The sequence below is a fragment of the Vidua macroura genome, chromosome 11, assembly GCF_024509145.1.
Source record: "Vidua macroura isolate BioBank_ID:100142 chromosome 11, ASM2450914v1, whole genome shotgun sequence".
NCBI lineage: Eukaryota > Metazoa > Chordata > Aves > Passeriformes > Viduidae > Vidua > Vidua macroura.
Window position 1 is genome coordinate 15,230,167 of NC_071581.1, and position 27,615 is coordinate 15,257,781.

The 27,615-nt window shown below is 43.4% G+C and overlaps 1 protein-coding gene across 3 annotated transcripts; it reads left to right on the top strand.

Moving 5' to 3' along the window:
- Positions 1-255: 255 nt before the first annotated feature.
- Positions 256-27,350, top strand: PDPR (pyruvate dehydrogenase phosphatase regulatory subunit). 3 transcript variants are annotated; one of them, XM_053987366.1, is made up of 18 exons: positions 256-434; positions 827-1,126; positions 3,462-3,595; positions 4,588-4,669; positions 4,761-4,924; positions 5,876-5,997; positions 6,833-6,950; positions 8,326-8,475; positions 11,434-11,626; positions 13,402-13,526; positions 15,181-15,336; positions 15,439-15,572; positions 15,958-16,106; positions 17,428-17,540; positions 17,888-17,982; positions 18,606-18,695; positions 18,968-19,150; positions 20,026-27,350. In XM_053987366.1, exons 2-18 carry the CDS (start codon positions 900-902, stop codon positions 20,428-20,430), a joined length of 2,640 nt encoding a protein of 879 aa, XP_053843341.1. In that variant the 5' UTR covers positions 256-434; positions 827-899; the 3' UTR covers positions 20,431-27,350. The 3 variants fall into 3 exon arrangements, with proteins under 3 accessions (XP_053843341.1, XP_053843342.1, XP_053843343.1); XM_053987367.1 differs by having other exon boundaries at positions 830-1,126; XM_053987368.1 differs by lacking the exons at positions 256-434; positions 827-1,126; positions 4,588-4,669 and having other exon boundaries at positions 3,562-3,595.
- Positions 27,351-27,615: the final 265 nt, after the last annotated feature.

Sequence of the window (27,615 nt, forward strand, 5' to 3'; positions counted from 1 at the left end):
TGTCGCGCGGCGGCCGCGGCCGTAAAGCGCGGAAGGTCAGGCCGGCCTCCCTCTGCCCCAGGTGAGCCGGCGCGGCCCCGCCGACCCCGGCCCCGCTCCGCGACCCCGGCGCAGCCGCCGCCGGCACCGCTCCGCGCCCTCATTCCCTTCCCGGCCGCCCCGCAGCGCGGGGTCGGGGGCGCCGGCGGGGGCGAGCAGGCCGAAGCGGGCGCTCCTCGGCCCGGGGCTCCCTGACACCCCGCGCCCTGACACCCCCGTCCCTCAGGCTCCCGGCACGGCCCGGAGTCCGCGGGTGGGGGAACCTCCGGTGCTGCTGCTGGGGAGCTGCCGCAGCCAGGCCCTGGGGTAAAGCTTGTGGTAAAGCTGTTCCCGGAGGGGCCTCTCCAGTGCCCTGTGCCAGTTACTCTGACCACAGACTTCGTTTCCTTCTTCAGGTAAATGCCTGGCAGCGTTAATAATCAAGCTTATTTGTGCCCTAATTACTTCTGGCTTTCGGAAACATTCCGGAGCATGATCTGTGCCTGATGGCCGTTTCAGTTCTCCTTGTCACTGGTGTGAGAGCTTTTCCACCTTTCGTCTGGTTTTTTGCTCATTGTCAAGTTGCACTGTGTCAAAACCAAAGGTGTAATGCTCTGTTCCTAGTTCATGATCTAAGTTTAAATCTTAACGGCAAGGTTGTTGTTTCAGGAGTAACTGCCCTCCTGTTTGTTTGCTCATCAGCTTTCTCATGTCCACTTACACCCGGCATACCATGTGATGTTTCCTGCTGCCAGCCTTGTGTGTAATAAGATAAGTGGTAATGTGAGTCTCATCTTTTCCTTCCTAGAAGGAGTGGTACTGAGGTCACATCTGAACACATCTAGGTGGTGCTTTAGGAAAAGGGACAAAGAGCTGCCGGGATGTTTCTCCGATTGCTGTCCGATATCCAGTGGCGGGCAGCTCACCCGAAATGGAGGAGAATGACCCGCTCCCAGCGAAGTACCTCAACTACAGCAGAGCCTCACCCGGTTTCCCTGCCAGCACAGGCACAGGTTGTCATCTGTGGTGGTGGAATCATGGGCACCTCTGTGGCCTATCACCTTTCCAAGATGGGCTTTAAGGATATAGTCTTACTTGAGCAGGGCAGGTAAGGATTTCTGGTTAAAAACCCAACAAAATGAGACTTCTATGCAGAACAATATCTGCTGTAGTGTATTATTTCTATCTCTTCACCTGAACTAAAGTGAAGACCTGGAAATAGCCTTTTCCCTGGGGGAGATAAGGTTATACAGAACATTAATAACACCACTTACTCTGCCCCTTCCCAAGCACAGGGCTGCTCTGCAAGGTGAAGAGTATCCCTTGTGTGATTGTGGTGAGATAGCTGTGGCTCAGGGCCTGACTCCCATGCAGCCATGCCATTTCCCTCTGCAAGACAGAGGGAAAGTAAGCCAAGAAAACTTACGAATCGGGATAAAGATACGGAGATTATACTGCCATGGGCAAAACAGACTTATCCTAGGGAGAATTAATTTAAAATAATGACTTTATTTCATGACCGTTACAATGGATTCAGGTAGTGAGAAACAAAAAGCAAATATTTTAAAGCAAGCATTAAAATACCACCTTTTTTTGTCAACTTCCCCCCTGCACTCCAGGGTCTTCTACCTCTCCACAGTGCCCTGAGAAGCATGGGGGTGACAGAGTGGGGTGTGATCAGTACTGGGCTCCAGCGAGTGTCCTGCATGCATTGCAGTTCCCATCAGGAGAGCTCTACTCTGGTGCGGGTTTTCCATGCACCTCGGTTCCTTTGGGAGATATCTAGGTGCACTGCTGTAATCACAGGTGATCATGTAAAACAATGCAGCTGACAAAGGTGATGGACCATTTAAAAAGAACTAAAAATCCACATTACTCCTACAGCCCATGCTGACCTCTCAGAGCAGGATGCTGTGTGTGTCTAAAGCATTACACAGCCAGCAAAGCTCCAGAGATTGCAAGAGGTTATAAGCAGACATCACTAAAACATTGCCCTGTAAGCTGGTTAAATGCTCAGATTATCCACTTTGTTGGAGGATTTAGTGTCTCTCTGTAAAATAGCCAAGGCTGTTACGATTTGGCTGAGCAGAAGTGCCCTCATTGAGCTTGGTGAGCTCTCTGTAGCAGAGCACAGAGTTCCTGTTGAAAGCTGTGCATCTCAACATTTTCCCTGTTGTTATAGATGTCTGTTTCTGAAGGTCATTCGTGGTGTTTTCATGAAGCAGTTTGGGGATCCTGGGCATGAGACGCCACTGAGACTTTAGGGTTTGAAGAGGTGTTTATTGTAGCAGCTTCCAGTGTCCTAAATAGGGGATGGACTGTATATTTATCATCTAGAACTTCCCACCTGATACTGCCTTCGGGAATAATTAGCTGTGGTTCCTGGAGTTTCTGTGACTGGGAAGCAGCAGGATTGTTCTAGCTGCAAAGAAAATAAATGGGGTATTCTCATCTGAGACCTTGTGAGTGGGGTCCTTCTGAGCAAAGTGGGGTGCTGGGCTGTGTTTGCAGGGGAATGTCTTTTTTGCTTTTCTGCTACCTTGGAGCAGGCTTTGAACAGCCCATTATAGATCTGCAGTGAATTAAGATGCTGTGTAGGCTCAGTCTGTGCATGCTCAAGGAGAAGGAGGAATATTGCAGTAGCAGAAACGTCTTATGAGGAGTACAGCATGGCAAGACTGTGCTTCGGCTCTTTGGGTTGTTGTTGAGTAGGGGTGTAGCAAATATTCCTTACCCAGCTGAATCTTAGATTGAATTACTGAGAGAACATAGATATGCCAGGCTGAAAGCAGTTGTGTCAAATGAGAAATGCAGGATGGCTTTAGAAGCAGCAAAGGTAACTTGGAATTATTGTGGAAGCAGGCTGCAAGGGAGATGCTTAAATCTAATTGCCTTGCCTTCCTCTGTCCATGCTGTGTGGAGTTGTGTAGGTTTCTGTCTCTAGAGCAACTCTTCACCAAATAGCTCAATGGTGTAGGGACAGTTTTAGAAGGGACAAGAAACATGTGTCTGTCTATGGCAGTTGTTACAGAGTGGGAGGGACTTGCTCATACTGTAGTCTTCAAAGATGCAAGACTCAAAACCAAGTTAATCTTGATTTGACAGAAATCCTTCCTGGAGAAGGAAAGAATCAGGCAGCTCAACTTAAGTGTAAGATTTTTTTTTTTTTTTTACAAAAAATGCTTTCGTTGAAAAATGTCAGTGTTAGGACTTGTTAAAGAGAAATTGTCTTGGAATGCAATGTCTTTACAAAAGTGAGCAAAAGGAATATCGTTCTAGAGGTTGTGTCAGCCCTGCATCATCCAACTTAAAGTGTTGTTCTGATGTGTTTGGGGGAGAAGTTGCTGTGTGGTTTATGCTGCCAGTGGAGCTGCTGGAGCAGCCTGATGTGGAGTGTATACCTGGCAGCTGCATGAGGCCCTTGTCTGCACCTTCTCCTGCAGGTTGGCTGCTGGCACCACTCGTTTCTGTGCCGGCATTGTGAGCACAGCCAGGCCCGTGTCCATAGAGCTGAAGATGGCACACTATTCAAACAATCTCTACCAGCAGCTGGAACAGGAGACAGGAGTGCAAACAGGTACTGAAAGTGTCACCGTGGAGTAATCTTTGGGAAACCGAAGTACTGACACCGAAATATGTGTGAATAAATAATAAAACCACACTGACTGTGGTTTTACAGTGTCTTAAGGCTTGAAAGTACTGTTCAAAAACCATACATATGGACCTAATCAGATGCAAAGTGATGTCACTAGTGTGAATCATGAAGAACAGGGAGAAGACTATCAGATGGGCAAACTGAAGGCAGACTACCTGCAAATTGTGACAGTTTGCATGTTGTCTGTAACTTGGGCAGACACAATAATTTTCACAAGGACATGGAAAATATATTGCAGTGACTGGAGCAAGATGGCCTGTTCTTTGCACTGATGAACTTCTCAAAAAGAAAATGTGGTTAACAGGAGCACTGAAGCACTGGCAAAACTGTCTCTTACTGCAGTCTAGCCCTGGAAATAACAAAAAAAGATTATGTTGAAATTCTCCATTTCCCTCCAAAATGTCTGAGCATGTACCTGATAGAAAGAACTTGGTTACTCAAAGTTTTCTTCTGACAAGAACTTGTCATGTATGTCAGACAAATTAATACCTCAATAGAGGTTCATAACTATGCCTGCCATTAAGGTGAATACTAATTTAGTGCAGGTGTTGGAGTGACATAATATCTGCTTTTAGTTGAATTTTTATTCTTCTGAGGAGTCATTAGATCACTTTTAACTTCTCTCTCTTTTAATAGCTACCATGTGTGAAATTCAGGGGTTTATTTTATAAACAGGAGTATATGAAGTAGAAAGAGAATACAATTAAAAATTAAATTGCTTTTTTTAAAAAGTTCTCTCATGCACTTTTTAATTACTAGCTCGTAAGTGTTTAAAGTTATTTAAGGATGTGAGATTTCCAGGCTCCTGAGTTGTGGAAGCAACAAGTCTGCAATTATATTAAAGTAGTGAGTCTGAGATGGAAAGGAATTCAAGATCCTGTCCAAATCTGACTTGACTTTGGTCATTGTCATAGGGTACATGAAGACAGGCTCTATTTCACTGGCTCAGACTCAGGACCGACTGATCTCTCTGAAGCGCATTGCTTCATCGCTGAAGTACGTATGAGCAGGAAATACAACTCAGCTTCAGTGTGCATCAGCTCTCCTGGGAGACAAATGACGTTGTGTTTCTTATGTTCTGTGGCAGTGTAATGGGAATACCATGTGAAATTATCAGCCCAAAGAAAGTGTTACAGCTCCACCCACTGATCAACATCCATGACCTTGTGGGGGCCATGTATGTGCCAGAAGATGCACTCGTGTCATCTGCCAATGTGAGTCTGGCTCTGGCAACCGCTGCCTCACGGAATGGTAGGAGCTTTTTTTATCTATAGAGTGCTCTCCTGCATGATAGCCATGTTCTGCACCTCTTTTGATGTTCTAACTGAGCACTGAAGACCAAAATTCTGTTATTTCTGTGAAGTTCAGATTCTTTAAACCTGTTTATTTCTGAAAAAACAAGCTGAATTTTTTACATGCTGAATGTTTACAGGTTTCCTGGGATAGTTCAAGCACCTGTTTGTTGTCCTTAATGGTTACGTATTTACACCTATTTGTTGTCCTTAGTGGTTACCTGTTTCTCTGAAAAAACACACACTCTTTCCTTCCTAGAATTGACTCATAATTACACATCAAAATAGTTAATTACCTACAAATAAAAGAGTGGCTCAGCCTTGTGAAGTATTTAATTGAGCACATATGCTTTGGAAATGGGTTTGGAAGTGTATTAATAAATGCTGTTTGACCAATATGTGGTTTAAAAGTAGGGGGAAAGTTTAAATAAGGTCATTGAGGATGAAAGTCCATCAGATCAGAAGAAGCTGCTTAGGAAGATACCTCTCAGTTTCTTTTAGCCCAGCTTGATTGCATACTGCGTATTGATTTTTTTCCCACAAAATTACTTATCTCCCATAAGAAAACCAGCCATGCCATCTGAAACTACAAGTTTGTTGCATAAAGGAATAGTAATAGAAAGAAGTCCATAGCTGAGTCTCTTTTTTGTTGATACTGTGGGTCTATTTATCACCCAGATTGTCACATGGGAAAAAAAAACCTGCAGCTCTTCACAGTCTCAGGCTGTATAAATTGTACGTGTGGTGTTTTACAAATAATAGGGTTTTACTTAAGAATTATTGGGTCAAGAATAGAAATTTAGTCTCCAAGAGAAAATAAGCATTTTGGTTGAGTGTAAGGGCTTAAAGCTAACAGCCTGACACATTAGAAAGAAGGCTCATGGCATAGTGACTGTCTGATCCACTCCAGGTGTCCAGATTCACGAGCGGACGAGTGTCAGTCATGTCACAATCCAGAAGGGTCGAGTGACTGGAGTTGAGACTGACAGAGGGCGGATTCAATGCGAGTACTTCGTCAACTGTGCTGGCCAGGTTGAATTATTTAAATTTTTTCTTTCTTGTTTCTGTTTTTCTGTTCCTTAAGAATACGTGCACGTCCCTCTGGTTCTTTGTTTGTTTGTTTTCCTTTTGGTTTTTTTAATGGTTTGTGCCTTGGCTTGGTTTGCTTGAGTAGATCAAATCATGTTACTCATCAGCTTATCCCAATGGGATAAGGAGGAGTGAAGGAGTAAAAGCAGTTCTTGCCATTTGCTGTGCAACAAAGGCAGGGTGCACTTGCAGCTCGTTGGTACAGCTCTGTCCATGGTCTCTCTTCTGGGAGGTTCACCCTTCTGACAGGAAGAACTCTGCTTTGGCTGTCAGGGAGACAGCCCCTTCTCTCTCACTTCCCTCCCAAAAAAATTGTTTGCTTTTACTCCTTAGTGTCATGTCTTCTCTACTAGAAAATACACCTGACAAGTTTCGTTTCTCAGCTAGCAGCTGTTCCCCTAGTTAGTAAAGGGTCTTAGTTCAAGCATCTAAATGCTGACTATTCTGCTTCTAGGTGCTGAACCTAGTACTGACTTTGGTCTACAGATCTTATTTTGCTTTTGTTTTGTAAACTGGTACTTCTTAGTTTTGAGTTGGGGCCCCACTTTTCTAGTTATCATATTATGAACAGAAAAACAGTCTTTATCCAAAACAGTTCAAATTCTAAGGAAAGAGAAAAAAAATGTGTCTGTTTAATGTCCTGGGGTCTGAACCAAATCTTGGTCTTTTATGAAAGCAAAATCAGGGAGGTGCTTTTGTCCTGCTCTTTTCCTGAAGCTGTTTTTGTTTTTTTTTTTTTTTTTCTTTTCCATTCTAACCTGCACTTTTTTGATTTCAGTGGGCCTATGAGTTGGGCCACTCTGGGGAGGAACCAGTCCATATCCCAGTCCATGCCTGCGAACACTTCTACCTCCTGACACATCCTTTGCAGGAGCCTCTGTCAAGCAGCTTACCAAGTAAGGACTCTTCAGCTCTTCTCGCTTTTCTTGGTGAATTATATCTGCCTTTTCCAGGTGACCTGTATTTTGTCACAAAAAGGCCAAGGTTGGGCTATCGGTCCCCAGCTAATTTGGGATTGTGAAGTCCTTCTCTCTGAATTGCTTTGAATATCCTTTTTCAGTGGTAGGAAGAATATCTTTCTTTACTCTTGGGAAAGCTTTTTCTGCAGAAAATGACTTTGAGAGTTCATCAACTTAGCAGGAGAATGACCTCGACTCTAGCTCGAGTAGTAGTTGTGTCTGAGTCTTGGATTGTTGCATTTCTGGGCTGGAGAATGCGCTAGCCTTGGCACTATGTTTTCCTTGCAGGCTGCTGGCCCCAAATGGCCCATCTATTCCTTTCCTCCAGCTGAAGCTAAGGCTTTACAATGGCATTTACATGTCTATGAGCTGTAGGGGCAACCAAACACTTGAGGTAATTGCTCCTCCCCCATGTTCTGGCTTTTGGATCTCTTAAAAAAAAGCCTTTGTGTTTGCCACACTATGGTTGAGAAGTAGAAAGCTTTACTTATTTACTCTCAGTTGTTAGCAAGATTTTCTGCTTCTAGTGAGTAATGTATACGCTGTCCAGGGAATTGAGATCTTTGGATGGAGTGCAAGTGCTTCACTTCTATTTGACTAATTAAAACCCCTTTGTGTAGATACATATGTATGTATGTATATATTCACATATATATAGTCTCAGCTTTTCTGTACATGGCAAAAATTGCTGTGGAGCATGTCAGGTGGAGTAACTTAAATACTTCAAGTTGACACACTACCAGTGGAAGGAGCAATCCAGTCCTGACTGCTTGTCCTCACCCCAGTGCTGCCCACCTTCTTTGTGCTGGTGGCCTGCAGTAAACTGGATCTGTTACAAATTAGCTGTTCTTAGAATAGGAAGAGAAAGAAGGGCAGAGCAAGACATGTCTTGGTGAAAGGTCTGGTCTTGGGTACAATTTCAGTGGAACTAAGCTGGTATAATAGCTTCTCAGTGCCACAAGGGTTCTGAATCCCTCTTGTGTCCTCTCACTTCTGGGAACACTGTCCTGCTGGCTTGGGGCTCCTCAGGTTTAATTCAGTTTACTGTGCTGTCCAAAAGTTAAGATCATGCATGGCTGTGGTGGGAGCTAATGGTTTAATCTAAACTGGCTCACCAGGGTGTGTCACATGAGAACCAGAATGGTGTGACAGCATGGGGCTGGGGAACTGGGACTGTCCCCTCTCATGTTGGGAGACTGCTGGCTTAGCCTGGGGTGTCACTAGCCCCCCATCATTGGTGTTTGTGGGACAACAGCCTGAGACAGATATCCCTTCTCTCAATTCCTTCTCACCTCCTTTCTTCCCTCTGCAGCTATTGTCGACCCTGATGGCAGGATCTACATACGCAACTGGCAAGGTGGCATCCTCTCAGGAGGCTTTGAGAAGAACCCCAAACCTCTCTTCACGGAGGGACGGAACCAGCTGGAGATCCAGAACCTTCAAGAAGACTGGGATCATTTTGGTATGTTAGGGAAGAAAGGTTCCCCCAGTAGTGAAACACATGCCTTCAAGCAGAAGGCAGAGTTCATGGCAGTGCCACCTGTCATTGATCTATGGCAAAGATGAACGTTCTCTCAAATTCACTCATCTCTTCATTTGTCAGTAGTTTGCTGAAAAAACCTTTACCAAGGTCTGCAGTACCTGAAGGGAGCCTACAGGAGAGCTGGAGAGGGTCTTTTGACAGGGAATGCTAGAACAAGGGGGAATGGCTTCCAAATGACAGAGGGCAGAATTAGATATTAGGAGGAAATTTTTCCCTGTGAGAGTGATGAGGCACTGACACAAGTTGCTCAGTGTTCAAGGTCAGGTTGGATGGGACTTGGAGCAACCTGGTCTAGTGGAAGGTGTCCCCGCTATGCCGGGGTTGGAATGAGATGAGCTTTAAAGTCCCTTCCAACCTAAACCATTCCAGGATTCTGTGATTCTGTCATATCTGTGTAATGTTTAAAAACACCCACTAATCCTCAGCATGTATTACCTTCCTCTAGAGCCGCAAGGTACTACATCAGCTTCCCAGCACTGCTCTTCCATTTCAGTTGATTTTTGACTGTCAGTGCCACATGCTGCTCCTCTTGTGACACAGTAGATCAACACTGTTGACCTGCCACATAGCTGTGGTATTTTGTTTCTGCAGCTCTCTTCATCAGGGACTGACAAGTGCATTTCTATCAGTGGCAATTGCTTTGAGGACAGAAGTTGATATTGTGGCTTCCCAGACTTTGTTCCACCACTGACAGTGGTTTATTATATTCCAACTGTTCTGTCTTTCTCTTCCCATTTTATTTGATTCTGATTTTATATTCTGCATACATTTTTACATGGAGGGCTCTTTCTCTAGGAAAGAGCATAGCATGGTCTGTGAGTCCCTTTCTTCTCCAACCACTCCTGCCTCTTTGATACCTGGTAAGTTGGTATGTGCCCTCTCATCTTCAAATTTGTCTTATATTCAGGAATCCAGCTTTCCCTTGTATCAGAGTTCTCTGCATCCCTTGTGAATACACATGCCGCTGTGACCCTAGGCATGGATGGAATTTCACTGATTTCTTTCTGCAATCATAGTATGTTCTTCCAGCTGTGTTTCAAGTTAAATTTAATAATTTTACTTTGATTTCTGAGAGACACCATACTGATACTGCAAAAGTTTAAACTCCAGGGGGTGAAGCCAGGATGGGGTGCTGCTTTGTGCTGGCATATACTAAAGGTTTTTAGATCCCTAGATGCCTAAAGACTTGTTTGAAGATATTAGCTTCAGTAATGAGTTGCTCAAACTCTGCACCCACTTCATTTTCGGTTTTCATTTGAATAAAATGAAAAGGCACTGCTTGCTGGTACCCCCAGATTGCCCAAGCTTCTGAAGCAGCTGCATGCTATGTTCCAGCTTTGCCCTTTTATCCGGTCAAATGTGCTGAACAGTTGAGCAGAGTCAGAGCTAACTCAGGCAGTATTTGATCCTTTTCTAGGGCCGCAGTTCCTGGGGTTTGAGCTCTTGTATTACTGCTTTGATCTTTGTCGTTGGAACACCTTTTGATTTTAAAATAGTCTGTGGAGTTGCTTAAATTGGATTGGGTACGAGAACAAATCTAGCACTGATCTCTCTTTTTATCAATAGAAAAATAGCCTATAACACCAGGCTCTCATTCTGGAATTCTAATGCTTGAGAGAAGGAAGAGAAAGAATGGGTCAGTTCTGTTTTACTTCTTAGGTAATGTGAAATCTGATTATTTTACTGCTTGTGCATTAAGCTCAGGAGTATTCTTAGGGTTGAATCTTGAGGGCTTTTATCTGGAGTACTAAGCAGAGGTAACTTTTGGGCAACAAAAGCCAAGTAGATATCTTACCCATTTATTAACACTCTCAAATGTCAAACTGTGAAGAGTTGCTGAAGGACTTTTCCAGCGTGACTGGGCAATGAAGCAGTGAGGAAAGTCAATGAGGATAAATGTGAAGTGACGCAAATGCATGGGTGTGTGTGGGGATGGACTTGTTCTCACCATGTGATGTGATGGGCTTTGAACAGACCTTGGGGGGTTGTTAGTTCTGTGAAGACATCAGTGCAGCAGCAGTCAAAGCAAAAGACAAGTTAGGAATTACTGGGAAAGGAGCAGAAAACACAGTTCATTAGGCAACACTAAATCCTTGTCTTTCCAGATGCTAGTTCTTGTTCTAGGCTCCCTGTTTCCAGAGGGTATCATAGGACTGGAGAAGGTCTGGTGGAAGAGCAGCAGGAGACTGATCAAAGCTTGGAATAGTTTCCAGGAACTGATTGACTGAGTGGGCTGGGGAAAGGAGGTGACAGAACAGAAATAAACAGAGGTCTATAGAATCTGGAATGAGATAGACAGGCTGCAAGGGGGATTCCTGACCACTGTCTCTTTTAATGCTGGGAGGCATAAAAAGAAATTGAGTGTGAGCTTTAAAACAAAAGGTGGTGATTCCTCATACAACAGATTTTAACAAATGGAACTCCTTGTCTGTGTCTGTTGGATTTTTTCATGAGGCTGGGAAAGACTGGTCTAGTACTTAAAAGATAGACCAATTTATGAGTTTCTAAATACAGAAAAATATACCAAATTTTTAGGAAATCCTCTGAGCGGATGATAGTTGGAGGTTTGCAGAGTGCATGTGACAAGCGTCCTATATGTTTGCTTGTTCGTACTCCTCACTATGTATCTATTTGATGTCTGTTCCTATTTCCCAAATAAAACTGAACAGTGCTCTTGCACTGTTGAAAATATACTGAGCTCTTGGTCTGGATCAATATGGCTGCTTTTATTGTATGCTGTGTGATCCATTTTAAGTAGTGTGATTCCAGCAAGTCAACCATTTCTCCTGTGATTGTATCAAAACATGGAAGCACTTTCCACCTGAAGCAGCTGAAATGTGTTGAGACTATTTTTCTCTTTATTGTCTTGGGTCCTAGGGCCACTTCTGAGTGCCCTCCTGCGCAGGATGCCAGGTTTGGAGGCTCTGCAGATCATGCAGTTGGTGAATTGCCCAGAGTCCTTCACCCCAGACATGCGGTGCATCATGGGAGAGTCGCCCACTGCACGAGGCTACTTCGTTCTGGCTGGCATGAACTCAGCTGGCATCTCGTATGGTGGGGGAGCAGGCAAGTAAGTGGTCTATCATTGTTGTGTGTGTAAGTAAGGCTCTAGCCAAGAGACTGCTCAGATGATCCTCCTGTGTAGAATGTTCTGGTTGATATTTGTTGTCTGCTCTGACAAAGACTCCTCTTTCATTTCTGACTTGAGTGAAGGAGAGGAGCAGTTGCTGTTTTCTGATTATGTTCTCCAGTGTGTTTTTCAAACCTGTGTTGGATTCTCCTCCTGTCCTGCACACCTCTCCTCTGGCATCACATCTCAGTGAGCAGCTGGGGATCAAGTAAGCTTTGTTAAAGCTATGTCAGAGGAGGTTTATGTTGGATATTAGGAAAAGGTTCTTCACCCAGAGGGTGGTTGGATACCGGAACAGGCTCCTCAGGGAAGTGATCACAGCATCAAGCCTTCCAGAGTTTAAGAAGCATTTGGACAATGGTCTCAGGTTGGTGAATCACTTGGTGTGATTCTTGGGGTTGTCCTGTTCAGGGCTGGGAGTTGAACTCAGTGATCCCTGTGTGTCCGTTCCAACTCAGGAGATTCTGTGATTCTGTAATGAGTATGATTTTTTTTAAACTACCACAAAGAGATAAAAGCTTAGCAAAGCATATATTCCTTCATCTCCTGTGCTTCATGATCCCCTTTATCATTTGATTGAAGTCTTTAGATCATTCAAGTTGATACAGCAGTTAATTCCTCTGAAAGCAGCATGAATCTCTTGCTGATGAAACACCATATATGTGATGCCAGTGCTGACAGTAATTTCAGACTGTCCCCTACAGTAAGTTAGGCATGTAATAATTTCCCAGTAAAATGCAGTTCCTGTCTCAATGTAGATTCTTAGACAGGCATGTAAGTGTGATCTCAGCAGCAAAGTTGCTGAACGATCATTTCTCCCTCTGATTCCCATTTAGTTTTGGTGACTGAGCATTCCTTCTGCCACACAGCCTTCTTAGAAAACTGCTCGTTTTTCATGCTGGTGTTAGTATCTGCATTTGTCTTCACTAGTTTATGTCCATTGTCTAATGATTTAAGTCACCAGAGAAACAACTCATAATTATTTTTTTTGTTGTCATATGAAATACAGAGAATCTTTTCAGTGAGGTTCTCTTAAGAATCAAAATAATTTCTGAAGGTAAAAGCACTGTTTGTTCATTTGTTGCTACGGCCCCAAAATAAGCAGCTTAGCTTGCTAATGTAACTTTTCATGATCAGTTCCAAACCCCTTTGTTTTGTTGTCTACTGGCTGTGAACAGAACCTTCTGCTCTGCTAAATTCTGAGTTGCCTGTGTCCGTTAGCTCTGGAGAATGCCTTCCACCTTCACTGCTGGAAGTGTTGCTAAACATAATTGGCTGGCACCTGGTGCTAAATGAATACTGTCACTGGTAGTTTGTGGCTAAGCCTGCACCAGGCAATGAGAAACAAGAAAGCAGAAGCATTAAACTCCATCTGAAATGTGTTTGCACCTCCTTTTGTATCAGAACCCAAGCATTTGACACAGTGTCAGCCAGGTTACCTGTCCAGGCTCTGGCTTCATTTAGCACATGAACTTCCTGCTGCCCTGTATGCTTCATCCTAATGGGCAATTAGTGATTTGGAAATCTGGTGAATGCATTTTTTAAAGGGAAACTCTCCACATTCTGCTAGTGTTTAGAATACCATGTTACATGTCTTCTCTCTTGCTAGTGTAAGAAATTCTCAAGTCCAAACTGCTTTCCTTCTGACTTCAAAGCTACACTTTTCCCTTAAGACATTGGGTGATATCTCAGTCTGTCTTTATTTTTTCCATCAGGTACCTTGCAGAGTGGATAGTAAATGGGTATCCGTCGGAAAATGTCTGGCCCTTGGATCTGAAACGTTTTGGAACCCTTCAGAGCAGTCGCACTTTCCTCCGTCACCGTGTGATGGAAGTCATGCGTAAGTGAGGTCTCTGTGTTTAGCTCTGGCCAGGCTGTCCAAGATTTTGCCCTTTGCTACACTGTCTCTCCTCTGCTGTCACTCTGACAAGCATTTTCCTTCTTCCTGACCTCCTTCGTGGCAATACAGCCCTTTTCTAGGAGAAAGGAAAGGATGATGGCTTATTCGTATGCCAGCATTCTTATTAACTTTTCTAAAAAAGTACTGTTGGTACCTTGCTCTCTGCTATTTTTGTGCTTTGCCTCTGATGTAGGGAAATTTGTATGTATCTCTGTAGGACTCCAGCCTAAAAAAGCAATAGTAAGGTCTTAACTGGGAATGTTGCACTGTCAAAGATTGTTATTCTTTGCACATCATTAGGGCATGGAAATACCTTCACTTCTAACTTATGGCTGGGTGACCCAGTTATCTTGCATAATTCAGGAAGTCTTCGTAGACATACTGCTTTCTCCTGTCAAAGTTTGTGATAAATACCTTGCAGAATAGATTAGAGATGCCATTTTTCTTGTCTAAAGCTATACTTTGTTTCCTCCTTTTGTTTGAATATCTGTCATATTGTCTGAATATTGTGGATGACTTCTTTTCAAGTTTGAAATAGAAGTACGAAGTACTCCACAAGTTGCATAACAGGAACAATTACTTGAATACCAAGTCTAAACTAAAAACATATGTTCGGGTGAAAGCAGAGAAGCTGGGTAAACCTCTTAGCCCTGCTATATCTGGGGAATAAAAACCTTATGCTGCTTTGACCTTCTTCCCAGAAAAAATCACTTGATACTCTGGGCATTATTCTGCAGATGCTTTCTTGTACAAACCTCAGTTCTGATAGCTACAGAATCCCTCTAGTTTTTAGAGAGTGAGAAATGTATTCCATTTTTAAAGTGTTATGTTCCCATTCTAATCTAGTCTTCCCTATACCCTCTCTTTCAGGAGTACCAATTTGTGATATTGCCAATAAATTCATTAAATTGTTAGCTATGAGGCAGAAATTATGGAAGTGTTCAGTAAGAATTAGTTGGCTTATCTTCAATTTTAAGCAGTTTCTGACCTAGGTAGAATCTTAACATTTTTAAAGTAGAATTCAAGCATCCTTAAGTTTATTACTCTCCACTGATAACTAAGGAGGATGCTTAATGTTTATTAGGGTAACTTGTTTTCTAAATAAAAATATTCTATACTAGCTGAACAGATAGAGAAGTCATTTGGAAAAGCTTCAATGATTACAAAAGGCAGAATTGACAGTATTTAAGAAGGCAAATGAGATGGTCCCTGTAGCTAGGGCTGCCCACCCCAGCATTAGCATTGTCAAAATATCTGATATAGTGCAATGCCAGGGAAGAATCCTGCATAATTAATGCTAGTCAGCATGACTTCATGATAAATAAGAGTTTCTGTTATCTTGCAGAATTGTCACGAGACCATAAATATCTATAAATATAAGTGTTTTGTGCAAATATTGTTACTCTGATTGTGAAGAGCTATAAATGAATCAAAACAGATTTGTGGATTTTCAAAAGGAGGAAAAGGAAGGTTGGAGCTGTTTTGAGGGAGTTTTATTAATGGTTCAGATATTAATAAGTACTGATAATCTGGAAGAAAAGTGTAGATAAAGATAATCACTTTGCCTAATAAAGGATCTTTATGACCATTGCAGCCCTCATGTATGATCTGAAAGTTCCCCGCTGGGACTTCCAGACTGGCAGGCAGCTGCGCACTTCACCTCTGTACGACCGCCTGGATGCGCAGGGAGCCAGGTGGATGGAGAAGCATGGATTTGAGAGAGTCAAGTATTTTGTCCCACCTGGGAGTGGTGAGATCATATTTTCCTCTGCCTAGTGCTTCCCGATTGGTCAATGTAAGGTCTTAATTCATACAGTTTATTAATTTTTCCTTTGATTTTTCTTTGTATTAGATCTGCTGGATTTGGATCACAGCAAAACCTTTTATAAACCAGACTGGTTTGATATTGTGGGTTCTGAAGTCAAGTGCTGTAAGGAAGCAGTTTGTGTTATTGACATGTCATCTTTTACCAAGTTTGAAATAAGTGTAAGTACCTAGGAAGGGCCCACCTGGTAAAGGTGACCTTTAGTTTATTATTGCCTGCTTTTGCAAAAAACTCTGTGTCCTATTGAGGATAGATAGAGGAAGTCACACTGTATGGCTAAATTCAGGTTGTACCACAGTATATAGCACAGATTGGGTTTTGTCTGTCAAGGGCCCAGTTTATAGAAATATCAGCTTAGTCTATACATAGAATTTGACCTCCGGCACTGTGGCACTGTTGTATCCGGTTAGCTCAAGACATCAGTGTCATGATCGTCACAAGTTGAAATAATTTAGGCCAGGATGTTGATGCAATCTTAAGCTGCCCCAGTGGATTTGTTTTGCTCAGGCAGCTTGTCTGACTTTCTCTTCCTTTTGATTCATGTAGTCCACCGGAGACCAGGCCCTGGAGAGTCTGCAGTATCTCTTCTCGAATGACCTGGATGTGCCAGTTGGGCATGTTGTGCATACAGGAATGCTTAATGAGAAAGGAGGGTATGAGAATGACTGCAGCATAGCCCGGCTCAGCAAGCGCAGGTGGGTGTGCAGACAGCATCTTTAGCAATGACCCTTTTGGTGTTTGAGCCTTTAAGGGCTTCTTCATGAAGACCATAAACTTTTGTCACCACCCTAAACTAAAAAGTCTCACTTCTCCACTAGTATTCCTAATTCAGTAACTCAAGTGAAAGGGAGCTTCTGAACTTAAAAACATTGGGGGAAATAAGCCTTTTTCCAGGATTACAGTGAACATAGATTTCCTCAAAATGTTAGACCTTTAGATGTTTAATTTCTTAATTGAGATACAAATTGTTTTTAGCAGTCACTGGAGTTTATTAATTTAGGTAACCATTTAAAGTGCAAACTAACTCCTGACCAATGTCCTTACTGGAACTGCAGTTTGAAAATACTACTTTTTGATTATTTCAATTTTCATTGCAGTATATGTACTCCAATTCTCAGTTCTGCAGTCTTTTATCATTCTTTAGTGCTCTTTCATGCAAGCTGACATGATCACAGGATTTTACCCTTAGACTCACCAGTTTGGGCTCTCTTTGGCATCCGATGAAAAGCTTTCCCATTTTTAAGAACTTCATAGCCATGGCTATGTATATAAATCCAGCTGAGTGTTGGATTTATTTTTCTGGATGGTTTTCTATGTGTGTTTTCACTGTATTGGCTGATGTTGGAACTCTGATTTGGTGCGAAAGCATTTTGTTGCTTCTCTTTCAATTAGAAATTATTTCTCTTCCACTTCTGTCTGCATTCATGTATTGCTTGAAAGCATTGTCCTCTCTGTGAAACCAGTAGCTTCCCTCTGTGCCTAGTGATTTCTACAGATGTTGATGTACTTTAACTCACAGTTTGTATCAGACACACACACAGGCAGCTCATTTTCCTATATGAAGTGGAGTTCTGTTTTTGGAAACTGTTAACAATAACTACCATTGTGTGTGAAAAGACTGCTGCTAAAACAAGAAATTGCTGTGTGAACCATCTCTACTCTGACTGTCAGAGTAAAGAGAATCATTGGTAGTGAAGAGCTGCAAGTCCCTTCTGCAAATCATTTGTGACCTTTGAGATACTCTGTCAGCTTCCTGCAGAATTCCCCATGTTCTACATCTAGTCACTTCTTGTCACCAGACCACTGGTAATGCTTGAAGTGGGGGATTTCTTTTCATGACAGATGTAATGGCATTGATCCAGAGAGTTGAGCTGTGGTTTTCACAAACCAGCTTGTTTCGATCTCCTGTTAGCTTGGAAACTGCTGAATGGCTCAAGTAGTTGTGAATGAAGAATGAACTGATTCACTTTGTGGTTGTTCTTTCATTGTTTCTTGTGTTTGATTTGTCTGCTCCAGCTTCTTCATGATTTCCCCCACTGATCAACAAGTTCATTGCTGGGCCTGGCTGAAGAACCGCCTGCCCGATGACAGCAACCTGGTCCTAGAGGATGTGACCTGGAAGTACACAGGTAAGAAATCACTAAGAGCAGAACTCCTCAGACAGCTCAAAATCACAAATGGTGTCTCCTGCTGCATGCCATTTAATTGTTTAAATGCCTGGAGTTGCGATTTAGTCTCCTTTCCAAACATTTGGATGAAAACAGCAGTTCAGAGACTCTTTTCCGGCAAGCCATGAGCTAGAAGACAGCATTCTTTTACTGTGGGCTGTCAGGAGAGAGTTTAATGACTCTCTCCTCTGTTCTTTAATGTAAACACACCTATTAGTTCAGTAAGACTTCAGAATTGGAGCAGCATGTTAGACACCAGGCAAGACTTCTCCAGTCTTATCCTAATGCTGTTTTGTTCCCCTCTTTAGCTCTCAATCTGATTGGTCCCCGTGCTGTGGATGTCTTGTCAGAGTTGTCCTATGCCCCAATGACTGCAGAACACTTCCCCTCTCTCTTTTGCAAGGTGAGTGACTGTGCTTCTACTCTCACTCTGCCAGGTTTTTCAAAGCATGCATGGAAGGAGAGGAAAAATGTTTTGGATAATTGGAGGAGAATTAAGCTTTACAGGAAGGTTTACTGCAGTTACTGAGCTAGGTTGGTAAAGAACTCACTAGGCTCACTTGTCTTTGGGTTGTGTTTGCTAAATATATAGGTGAATATGCATTTGTTTTCACTATTCCTCTCACTGTAGACTTGTCACCATTTGATATCTTGACATGTTTCATATAATCAATTATGAAGCTGTCAGAGGGACAGCTGGGATCGGGGACTCTGACATCATTGTCTCCTATCAGCCTGTTAAAAGGCTGAGCAGATAGTTGCTATTCAATTTCTGTCTTGTATCTAGAATACAACCTGTGTCCTGACCTAGTTCCAGGGCTTACTGCCAAGTGTCAAGAAATGACTAACAAGTTTGGGTAATGTGATATCACTATTTGAATTTGGAAATTTAAATTTGTTGCAAGTATGTGCAGGTGGCAAAGGGGAGAGAGGGCTGGGCAGTGTGGATGTGTTACGCATTGTGCTCCCTCTGGATCTCTGTGCTGTGTTCCAGTTTGGATGATTTCACCCCCTCTGATTCTGCAGGAGATGAGCGTGGGCTATGCTAATGGCATCCGTGTGATGAGTATCACTCACACAGGAGAACCTGGCTTCGTGCTTTATATCCCCATAGAGGTAAGAGCGCATTGCAGCCTGAGCTAATTAAAGCAGTTGCTTGCATGCATAAATCGGAAACATTTTCCAAGTTGACTCCAGGTGATGAGATGTCTGATTTGCACCACAGGAAAGCTGCCTGCAGGCACCAGGGGGAGTTTTTCTGCTTAATATTGCATTCCAGTGGAGCAGAGCTCTTGTGCTTCAGTGGCAGGGGACAGTGACATTCCTGGTGGTTCCAGATGCTGCTGCTCTCTCCCGGTGCCAGTGTGTGTTTCACCCTTCCATTGCAGTACGCCCTTCACGTGTACAACGAGGTGATGAACATGGGGCAGAAGTACGGCATTCGGAATGCCGGTTACTACGCGCTCCGCAGCCTGCGCATTGAGAAGTTCTTTGCGTTCTGGGGCCAGGATCTGGATGCTTTTACTACTCCTATGGAGTGTGGACGCGAGTTCCAGGTCAAGCTGGATAAGGTACACCACCTTCTGCATAGGGTTGGGTGGGAGAGCAGAACTGGACTGAAAGGCTGCCAGCCAAGCAGATGGATGTGTTTTTATGGAGCTGTGTGCAGTAGCTGTAACATATATTCTTGTACTTCACAAAATTTTCTGGTTTCCGCCTTCCTGTGCAGCATTCCCAGTAACCTGTGCCTGATGCTGCTTGTGTCTGCAGTGCCCAATGTGGCAGAGGTGCTCTGTACCCTACAGATGCTCAGAATTCTTGCTTCTCTAAGCTGTTTTCCCAATCTGATGAAGCAAAAGCCAGCCTGTGCACCTGGTGTCGTTTAATTATGTTAAATATGAGGCTAGGCACCAGGTAACAGGTGTTCTCTATTTTTAATAAAACAGGGGAGTTTGTAGAACAGTGTAGAGTTATATCATGCTTTTGTGGTAGCAGGTGCTGTTGCTATCACGGTCTTGTTTTCTTTCTTCCATCTTTGCATGAGCCAAAACAAATGCTTGTATTGCTTCAAGAAAAGAATGTAGTGACTAAGGATACAAATTTTGTATTAGTTACAGTTTCCCTCTGGTTTATAAAGAAGGGTAGACTTTTGGAACAAGAAAAATGGCAAAAACCGGAATGGAGACGTGGTTTTCACTAGAGTGAAAATTAGAATGATTTTTCTAAAGAGCAGTTTCACAAACATTTCTGTGTTTTTTTAACATCTGGAGCAAAAACATGACAGAAAAGCTATCTGAGCTGGGCTTCTTGTATATGGAGGCAGCCCATTTTGATATGCATAAGTTTCAAGCATAAATTGCCCTTGTCAGCAACCTGTTCTGCTGCAGCTTAGCAGCTGCCACACTTTGTGTCCCTCACATCAGCTGATGCTCCCTTTTCCCCACAGGGAATGGAGTTTCTTGGCCAGGAAGTGCTGTTGGAACAGAAGCAGAACGGGGTGTACAAGCGCTTTACCATGTTCATTCTCGAGGACCATGACACGGATATGGACCTCTGGCCCTGGTGGGGGGAGCCCATTTTCCGCAACGGCCGCTACGTGGGCAAGACCACCAGCAGTGCCTACAGCTACACCCTGGAGCGCCACGTCTGCCTTGGCTTCGTGCACCACTTCGACGAGAAGACAGGAGAAAAGCTGGTGGTGACAACTGACTTCATCAACCAGGGAGAGTACGAGATCGACATTGCCGGGCAGCGCTTCCAGGCCAAAGCCAAGCTCTATCCCTTCAGCTCCCTCTTCACACAGCGGCGCCGCAAGGATGAGGTGGAACTGAGTGGCTACCAGAGGGAGTAGGTGCTGAGTAGACTAGACCTGCCCCTTGTCCCAAGCTGGAGTCTTCTCCCACCATCTTCCAGCCCTTTCTCCTCACCTCATACATTTCTTTCTTTTCCTTTCTTGTCTTGCAACTTTTAAACTTTTTCCGGAGTGTTACATTTTGTATATTTTAAAACTTTAATTTTCAAGCTTTCCCAGCCCTGTCTCTCTCCCTCCTTCAACCCTTGCCAGGCTCCCCTGTGCCCCAGTGGATGAAGCACAGTGCTGAACATGCAGGGATGCCTGTGTAGGAGTGAACCCCACCAAAGGCCCTGGCCTTCTAGTCATGGGAAAGGTTGGGGTGAATCCCTGAAGTCTGCACCCTTCCTCTCTCCTCTCCAGCATACAGCATGGGACAGCAGGTCTTTGCTTCCTGTGGTTCAGGTGATGGCTGACCTCACTCTGCTCTCCACATACCATGTGTTAGAGGGGTTGGTGTGTCGATGCACACGGCAATAGAACGATCAGCTACCTCACTACTGGCATGAGACAAAGCATTGTGTGAGCACAGCCTAGAGACAGGTTTTGGTGTTGTCCAGCCTGTCACTGCCCTCCTTTGTCCACCACTTTGGTTTTTCCCTAGCAGGGAGTAGATTTAACATCAGAGTATTGAGATTACAGTAGCATTGGTAAGTGCATTGTTGGTGGGATTGGATTTTTTTGTGTGGGGTCACTGAAAGTAAATGGCCTTCTATAAATATAGTCAAAGATCAACATGTGCATTTCACTTCTATAAAGGAATGTTGTTTTTTCTTTTTTATTAGCAAGAATACTGATTTCTAACAAGGATAGATGTTGGTGTTTAATGTTAAATAGCAGTGTTGAAATGCTGCTTCTGTTTAGGTTGCACAATATACAGTCTCTTTGGGGATTGTCTTTCACTTTATGTGACTTGGTCAAACTCATCTGGCAAGGTTCATGGAGAACTTGTGTTGGTTTGGGGAACTTGAGCAGCCGGAGGGGATATTATCGTGTAGTTTTAGCTGCCTGTGGTTATTTTGAAATTGTAGGAAAAGGCACAGCATTTGTCTCACCTGTGGTGTGAGAAACACTGGGTTTTCTGCTGGTGGTGAGAAAATGTCTCAGCAGCTCCTGCTGGACTCAAAAGTTTGTCTTCTGTTTTACTCCTCAAATCTCTTGCACTTCTTTGTCTCTCAGTAGTACCTCAGCTGAAGGGGTGGAATAAGGGAGTGAAGGGAGCATGGTAATGGGATTATAAATTGCTTTTCTTCAGCACTGCTCTTTGCATCTGGCTTCTCATACAGATACTCTGGATGGTGCAGCTGGAAATTCATCCCTTCTTCGGGTGTCAAAATGTGACAGTTCAATCACTGATGATAAATGGTGAAGAAATGGGGGTATGCTGAATTGCCTTGTGCAAATTTGCATCATCATCTTCATATTTTGAGCACAATCAAAAGCCAAGACGCTTTTCATTTACTTGAAAAAGATCTGTTAAATGTTTTCCCTGCCTCTGATGCCACATACTTCTCATGGTCTTTTTGCTTCAGCATCTGTTTTGAACTTCAAACACAACCTTGCACTGTTGTCTGCCCTGTTAGCTGTGGTGAACACTTGCTCTATGGTCTAGAACCACTTTTGAACACTTTATTTTCCAGTTAAATGGTGAGCATCAGTAATGTAAATATGAGCTCAAAAGCTCCCCTGGTTTGTGTTTTAAGTTTGTTTTCTGCTGCTTTAGTTGCTTTAAGCTGTGCCTTCAGTTGGGTCTGTGGCTGCCACTTCAGGAAACTGTAAGGGAATTTAGGATTTGAGCATATGGTATAGTAGGTTGAATGTAGATATCACTTCTCTGAGCATGCGTTCCTTTGTCTGTGGTGAGTTCCACTGAAATGTGTGGCTTCTTCCAGGATTTCAAACCTAGTTCTGAATTGACATGCAGAATTTTCCAGTTTTTGAAAAGGAGTAACCACACTGGGGCAGCTTTTTGAGATCTCAAAAATCCAGAGTACTCTCTGCAGCTGCTGTAGGCGAGATTCCGCCTGCTTGTAATTTCTGCCAAATTCCCCTATTATTGCTCTCTGAACTGAAATTTTGCCTGGTATGTTAGAATTAATCACTTAAATGAAAGGTTCATAAAGCATCTAATAGCAGTTTAAGCTCTATAATTACTTCTTGCATATCTTTTCTGCTTAGAGAGATACCATGATCCCATTGTTCCCATGCTGGGCGTGTGTACCAGGGAGGACCTTGGTCCTTCTCCGTTGGTTTTATGGGACACTGCTTCGCCTTCCTTATCCACAGAAACAGGCATGCAACCAAAGAAAGAGTTTTGTATGTGATATTTAGGATGTGGAGTAGCCCTTCTGCTTAGGGTTCTTAGGAGTTTCTTCGAGCAGCCCTTCTGCTTAGGGTTTATTGACCATCTGTTGCAGGTGAATAAGGCATGATACTCCTTCAGGAGAAGGCAAAGAAAGGTTGTGCTGAAGTTTGTATTGAAACTGCTGAAGAGAGATTTTAGCTCAAGCTGTTCAGTTCTCTGCAGAGCTAGAATTAGTTAAGACCAAACTGGAAAGCTAGGAGCATACTGTCCATTACCAACCACTCATTCCAGCTGTATTATATTCCTCCTTGTGATTATTTTTTCTTTTCCCTAATTTAATGGTGTCTGCTAGTTCCTCAGGCAGCTTTTCATACACGGATGTCTCTTCTCCAGCAGTTCTGACAGTAAAATTGTGTTTTATAAGCTACTTTTGTCGTTATGTCTGCTAAGGTTTATTTTATGTCTGAAAGGTTTATTTTATGTCTAGATCTATTGACTTTTCCATACCAAAAATAGAGAGTGGAAATAGTTTTCCACCATGATGGTAGATATAGCAACACTTTGTGTAATGCTGTGTTTGCTGTTTGAGACTTGGGTGGTTTGGTAATTGTCAGTCTTACAGCTCATTAACGCCTACTCCAACCCTCCCTGCTATGAATTTTCTTCTTGTTTTATATCAGAACCTGAGAGGTCTTTAACTGCTGTTCAGGCTTAGTCGATTTAATTTCTGGTGTAGCTATTTTTAAACTTACAATGTAAAGAATAGTTTGCCTTTACCAACTTGAACACCCATCAAGAGGACAATTGGATCACGTTTTAAAATAGTGATACTGAGTTGGAGGAAGATCCTTCTAGCATAGTGTTTTCATCTTGAGATATTTAGCAGTGATGTAAGACTCTAATCCCTTTATCTGATTATTAAAGTAGAGTGCCTAAAAAAAGAACAACTAAATCTGTTGAAGAGTTACTACCTTTAGTATAGCTTCAAATTAGAAAATTAAAAATCAGATCTTCGAAGCTGCTGTAGCTTAGTCTTTACATTCAAGATGGTAAATAACAGGGACTGTAAAAATCTACATCCTGATTCTCATCATTAAAACTGCCTTAAAATGCTTTTTGCTAGAAAAGGTGGTTTGTTCTCATTCTGCACAGTAAGACTGTGAACCTTGGATTGGGAAACACAAAAATAGCATCTCTCTCTGTGGCAGTAGAAGGGGAAATGGCCTCATTCTGTGCTGAAGCAGCAGCTGCAGGTCTGCTCTCTGCACCTCGTGTGTATCAGTCACAGGGTTGTTACCGGTTCTCTGAGTCTTGCTGTCCAGAATGGGAACAGCCCTCTAGATTCTGTTCCTACAGGCATCTTTGCATGGAAGGTAGCCAGTGAATCCATCTAAATGTGCATCCATGGGAAGGGCTGGCTTGCCCAAGTGCCGTCTGGAGTCAGGGGAACTTATGGAAGACATAGCACTTCCTTCCATTAAATTATTTTTACAGAGATATTATATTGTCTTAACCTTGCTGTATCCCTTCCTAACTTATCCTCTTATTAATCTTTGAGTGAGTAATGCAAGCCTTGAGTAAAAGTTGTACTAGAAAAGCGGGAGTATATTGTTCATATTTAACAATCTGAGGATAAAATTAATAATCTATTTCTAGAATTATGTTTTGTGTTTCAGGAGGATGTGTTACAGTCATTTTCACATCTGTCTTTGCCAGACTTAGTTTCTATTTGTTTTCTCCAGTATCTAGATTTGATAGGCCTTGTTGGACAGTTTCTTATTTTGTGGCAAACAAGGGAAGTTGTGTAAAACTTCCAGTGCATCTCCACATCTTGGTGTAAGCTTGGATTCCTCCTTTCTACTGTTGCATTTGAGTTGCCATCGATCATGTTGCTCTTCCTATAACACCTTCAAATTCTGCTGCTGTACAATTTCTCATGCACAAGGTTCTCTTCCTTCTACCTGATGCTTTGTCATTGGAGCCAGGTTGGCTCTAGATCTGTGTCTCTGCATCAACTTAACTTATTCAACTTTTAGATGGTGCTGATACCAACATCAGAACTCCAGGCAAGTTTGTGGCTGCTGTAAATCCCATCATTTAACCCTTCCTTTCCCTGTGCCAGGATTTTCCCACTGTCCTTAACACTTCTTTAGTCTCCTTTCTCAGGTGGCTCAGTGCATTAGTCCTTTTGCCATCAGAGAGTGAGGCATGGCAAAATAAAAGCTGGTGGAGGGATGATGGAGTGGCTCAGCTGAGGTGGAAGGAGAGGTGCAGTGAAGATTTGATCCTTTGCTCATTATTCAACTCCTTAAGCCCAGCCTTGGAGAGCTGATCAGCTTTGATTCCCAGGTCAGGGAGCATCTTCCTCTGCAGCCTTGATGCTGGACAAGTGAGAGCCCTGTCTCTAGGCAGAGTTGGGACAGCATTAGCACTTGTTTCCCAGCACACATTTGCCCCTCTTACTGGGATGAAGGAAATGGTTCCACATAGGAGAAGTGGGGACTGTGTGCACTTGGTTGCCTGGAGCACTTTTGTCTCCCTGGCACATTCTTGTAGCTGTAAAGGTACAGCACTGACATCGCCAACCTCATCCTTCCATGTTTGAACAGAATGGTGACATTTTGGGAAGAGATCTGTAAAAATGAGGTAGTTCCCATGTCAGGGGAATGGGGAGTTGCTTGCAAGGGCAGAAGTCATTTTTATTTAAAACACAGCTCTTGGCTGCTGATAACGGTGAGCAAAATGTTCACAACCTTCACATTTGTCTTCCCAAATGAGTTTATTATAGTACTGGGTCAGAATAATTTCTGCCTATTTCAGGATGGGTTTTTTTGTTTTAAATTAACTTTTCCTTAATTGATTGTTTGGATTTCTATTTAAAAAAAATAAAAGGCATTCAGTCATGGAACAAAACTCAAGAAAGGCAGGGGTTGGTGTCATCTGATGACTTCAAGCTGTCACTAAAAAGCATTTGAAAATTTTCTTTGCACTTTAAACTTTCCTTAAGTATTATGGCTGTAGCAGTGTGCTTATAGCCCTTGGCATGAGGGACATTTGACATTTGAGAGAGGAAAAAAGAATGAATATTTATAAATGCCTTAAAGCTTTAGGTGAGGTGTTTGGGCTGTGCCTGCCATTTGATTTCCTTCTTGGCAAGCTGTGTGCCCAGAGATGGTAATTTTGAGCAAGCACTGGAGGATGGTGGAAGCTGCTGGGCTGACACCTTCCTGTTTGTTCCCCGCCCCCCCCCCCCCTTCCCCCCCAAATGGATTTATTCACTTTTTCCTTGTGGTGTAATGGGTTTTCTTCTTTCTCTAAAGAAGCCTGGGCTGGCATAGAGTACTCTGTGCGTGTCCCATTGCATTAAAGGAAACAAAATTCTCTGCCTGAACGCTTCCCTGCTGTACCAGCTGACATTTGCAGGCAGGAGTCGGGAGAAGCAGGAGGGGAGGGGATCTGCTACTGCCTGTTGTGTTTGCTGAGATGGCTCTGAGACTTCTCATCTCCCATTTGTCTCAAAGCTGGGCTGGATTACTGATGTCAGGCTGGCTTCTGGATTACAGCACAAGCCAGAGCTGCTTTGCAGGTGTGGGCTGATGTTCTGTTAAGAGATTCCACCTGCTTGGAATAAGGAATCTCAACAAAAAGGAGCAGTACGTTATAATGAGGAAAGTGTTCGCATTAATATTTACTGATTTGTTCATACTGGTAACAGTTGATCTTCCCACACAGATTCTTGACACCTGCTACAAGCAGAGCAGATAGCTGGGAGTTGTCAGCCATCCCAGCTAGGACCTGATCCATTTTGTGTGCATAGAGGAAAATCTGTGCTGTTGCCTTCCACCACGGCACCACTAAGATTTTTTTCCATGCTAAAATTCCCTCCTTTTCCCATAGTGGGATAGATCTCACTTCTTCCAGTATAACCAGAGGCAGGTTAGTATCTCTCAAGTCCTTGACAGGTTCTCCTGCATCTCCTGGTCAGGCTTGCATAAGGACACTCATCCAAAGCCCCCTTCATGCTTTTGTCTCCTGACACCAGATTTTAAAAGGGCTGGGAAGACTTCTGATGCATGCTGCTGCCGGAATTTTAAGAACAACTGAAGTTTGAACCTGTGAAAACACTCTTCTAGTGCCTTATGTTTGTGAATGTTGTGCAATAGATGTAGCTGAGGTGGGACAGAGCAAGGAGCAGTGTCAGCAGCATGGTTCCCCATCCACTACAGCCGTTTCCCTCTGCCCTCACAGGGCTTTGGCAAGCAGGTGCCAGCAGGTTGTCTCCAGCAGCACAGGGAGGCTCTTTAATCCCTTTGCAGTGTGAGCTCAGCGAAAGCTCGTGCCAGGTACTCTTCCTTTGAGGGGAACAGTGGTCTCACCTCTGCTGAGTTTGGATTTGAAGAGGTTTAGGAGAGACAAAGCTGCTCTGATTGCCAGACCCCGTGGCAGAGGACGTGGACAGTTGTTTCCAAGCGCACAAGTCAGGGTGAGTTTGCTGCTCTCCACTGAGGCCATGTTGTCATGTATGCTGTATTTATATCATGCTTGATTTCATTTCATATTTTGGTTGGCTTAAATGTTGCTAGGTTTGTATATTAATAAAGAGACATTTTAACTACTTCTGAATTTTGCTGTTAGTTATGCAAGACCCTTGTGTGTCAGAATCCAAATGCCCCTGGTTGTCTGGATGGGATCCTGCAGGGATGCCAGGCTTGTTGAAGGGTCCAGTCCTGGGAGCTGGAGTGAGTTCTGGGCCTGCTGCATCACCCTGGGGAAATCCCTTCCTCTCCTCTGCCTGTATCCACATTCAAAATTAACAGCTTGTCCATGTCATTCTCTCTGCTGTGGTTGGGGCTCAGGGACACGGGCTGCATGGGACTAGA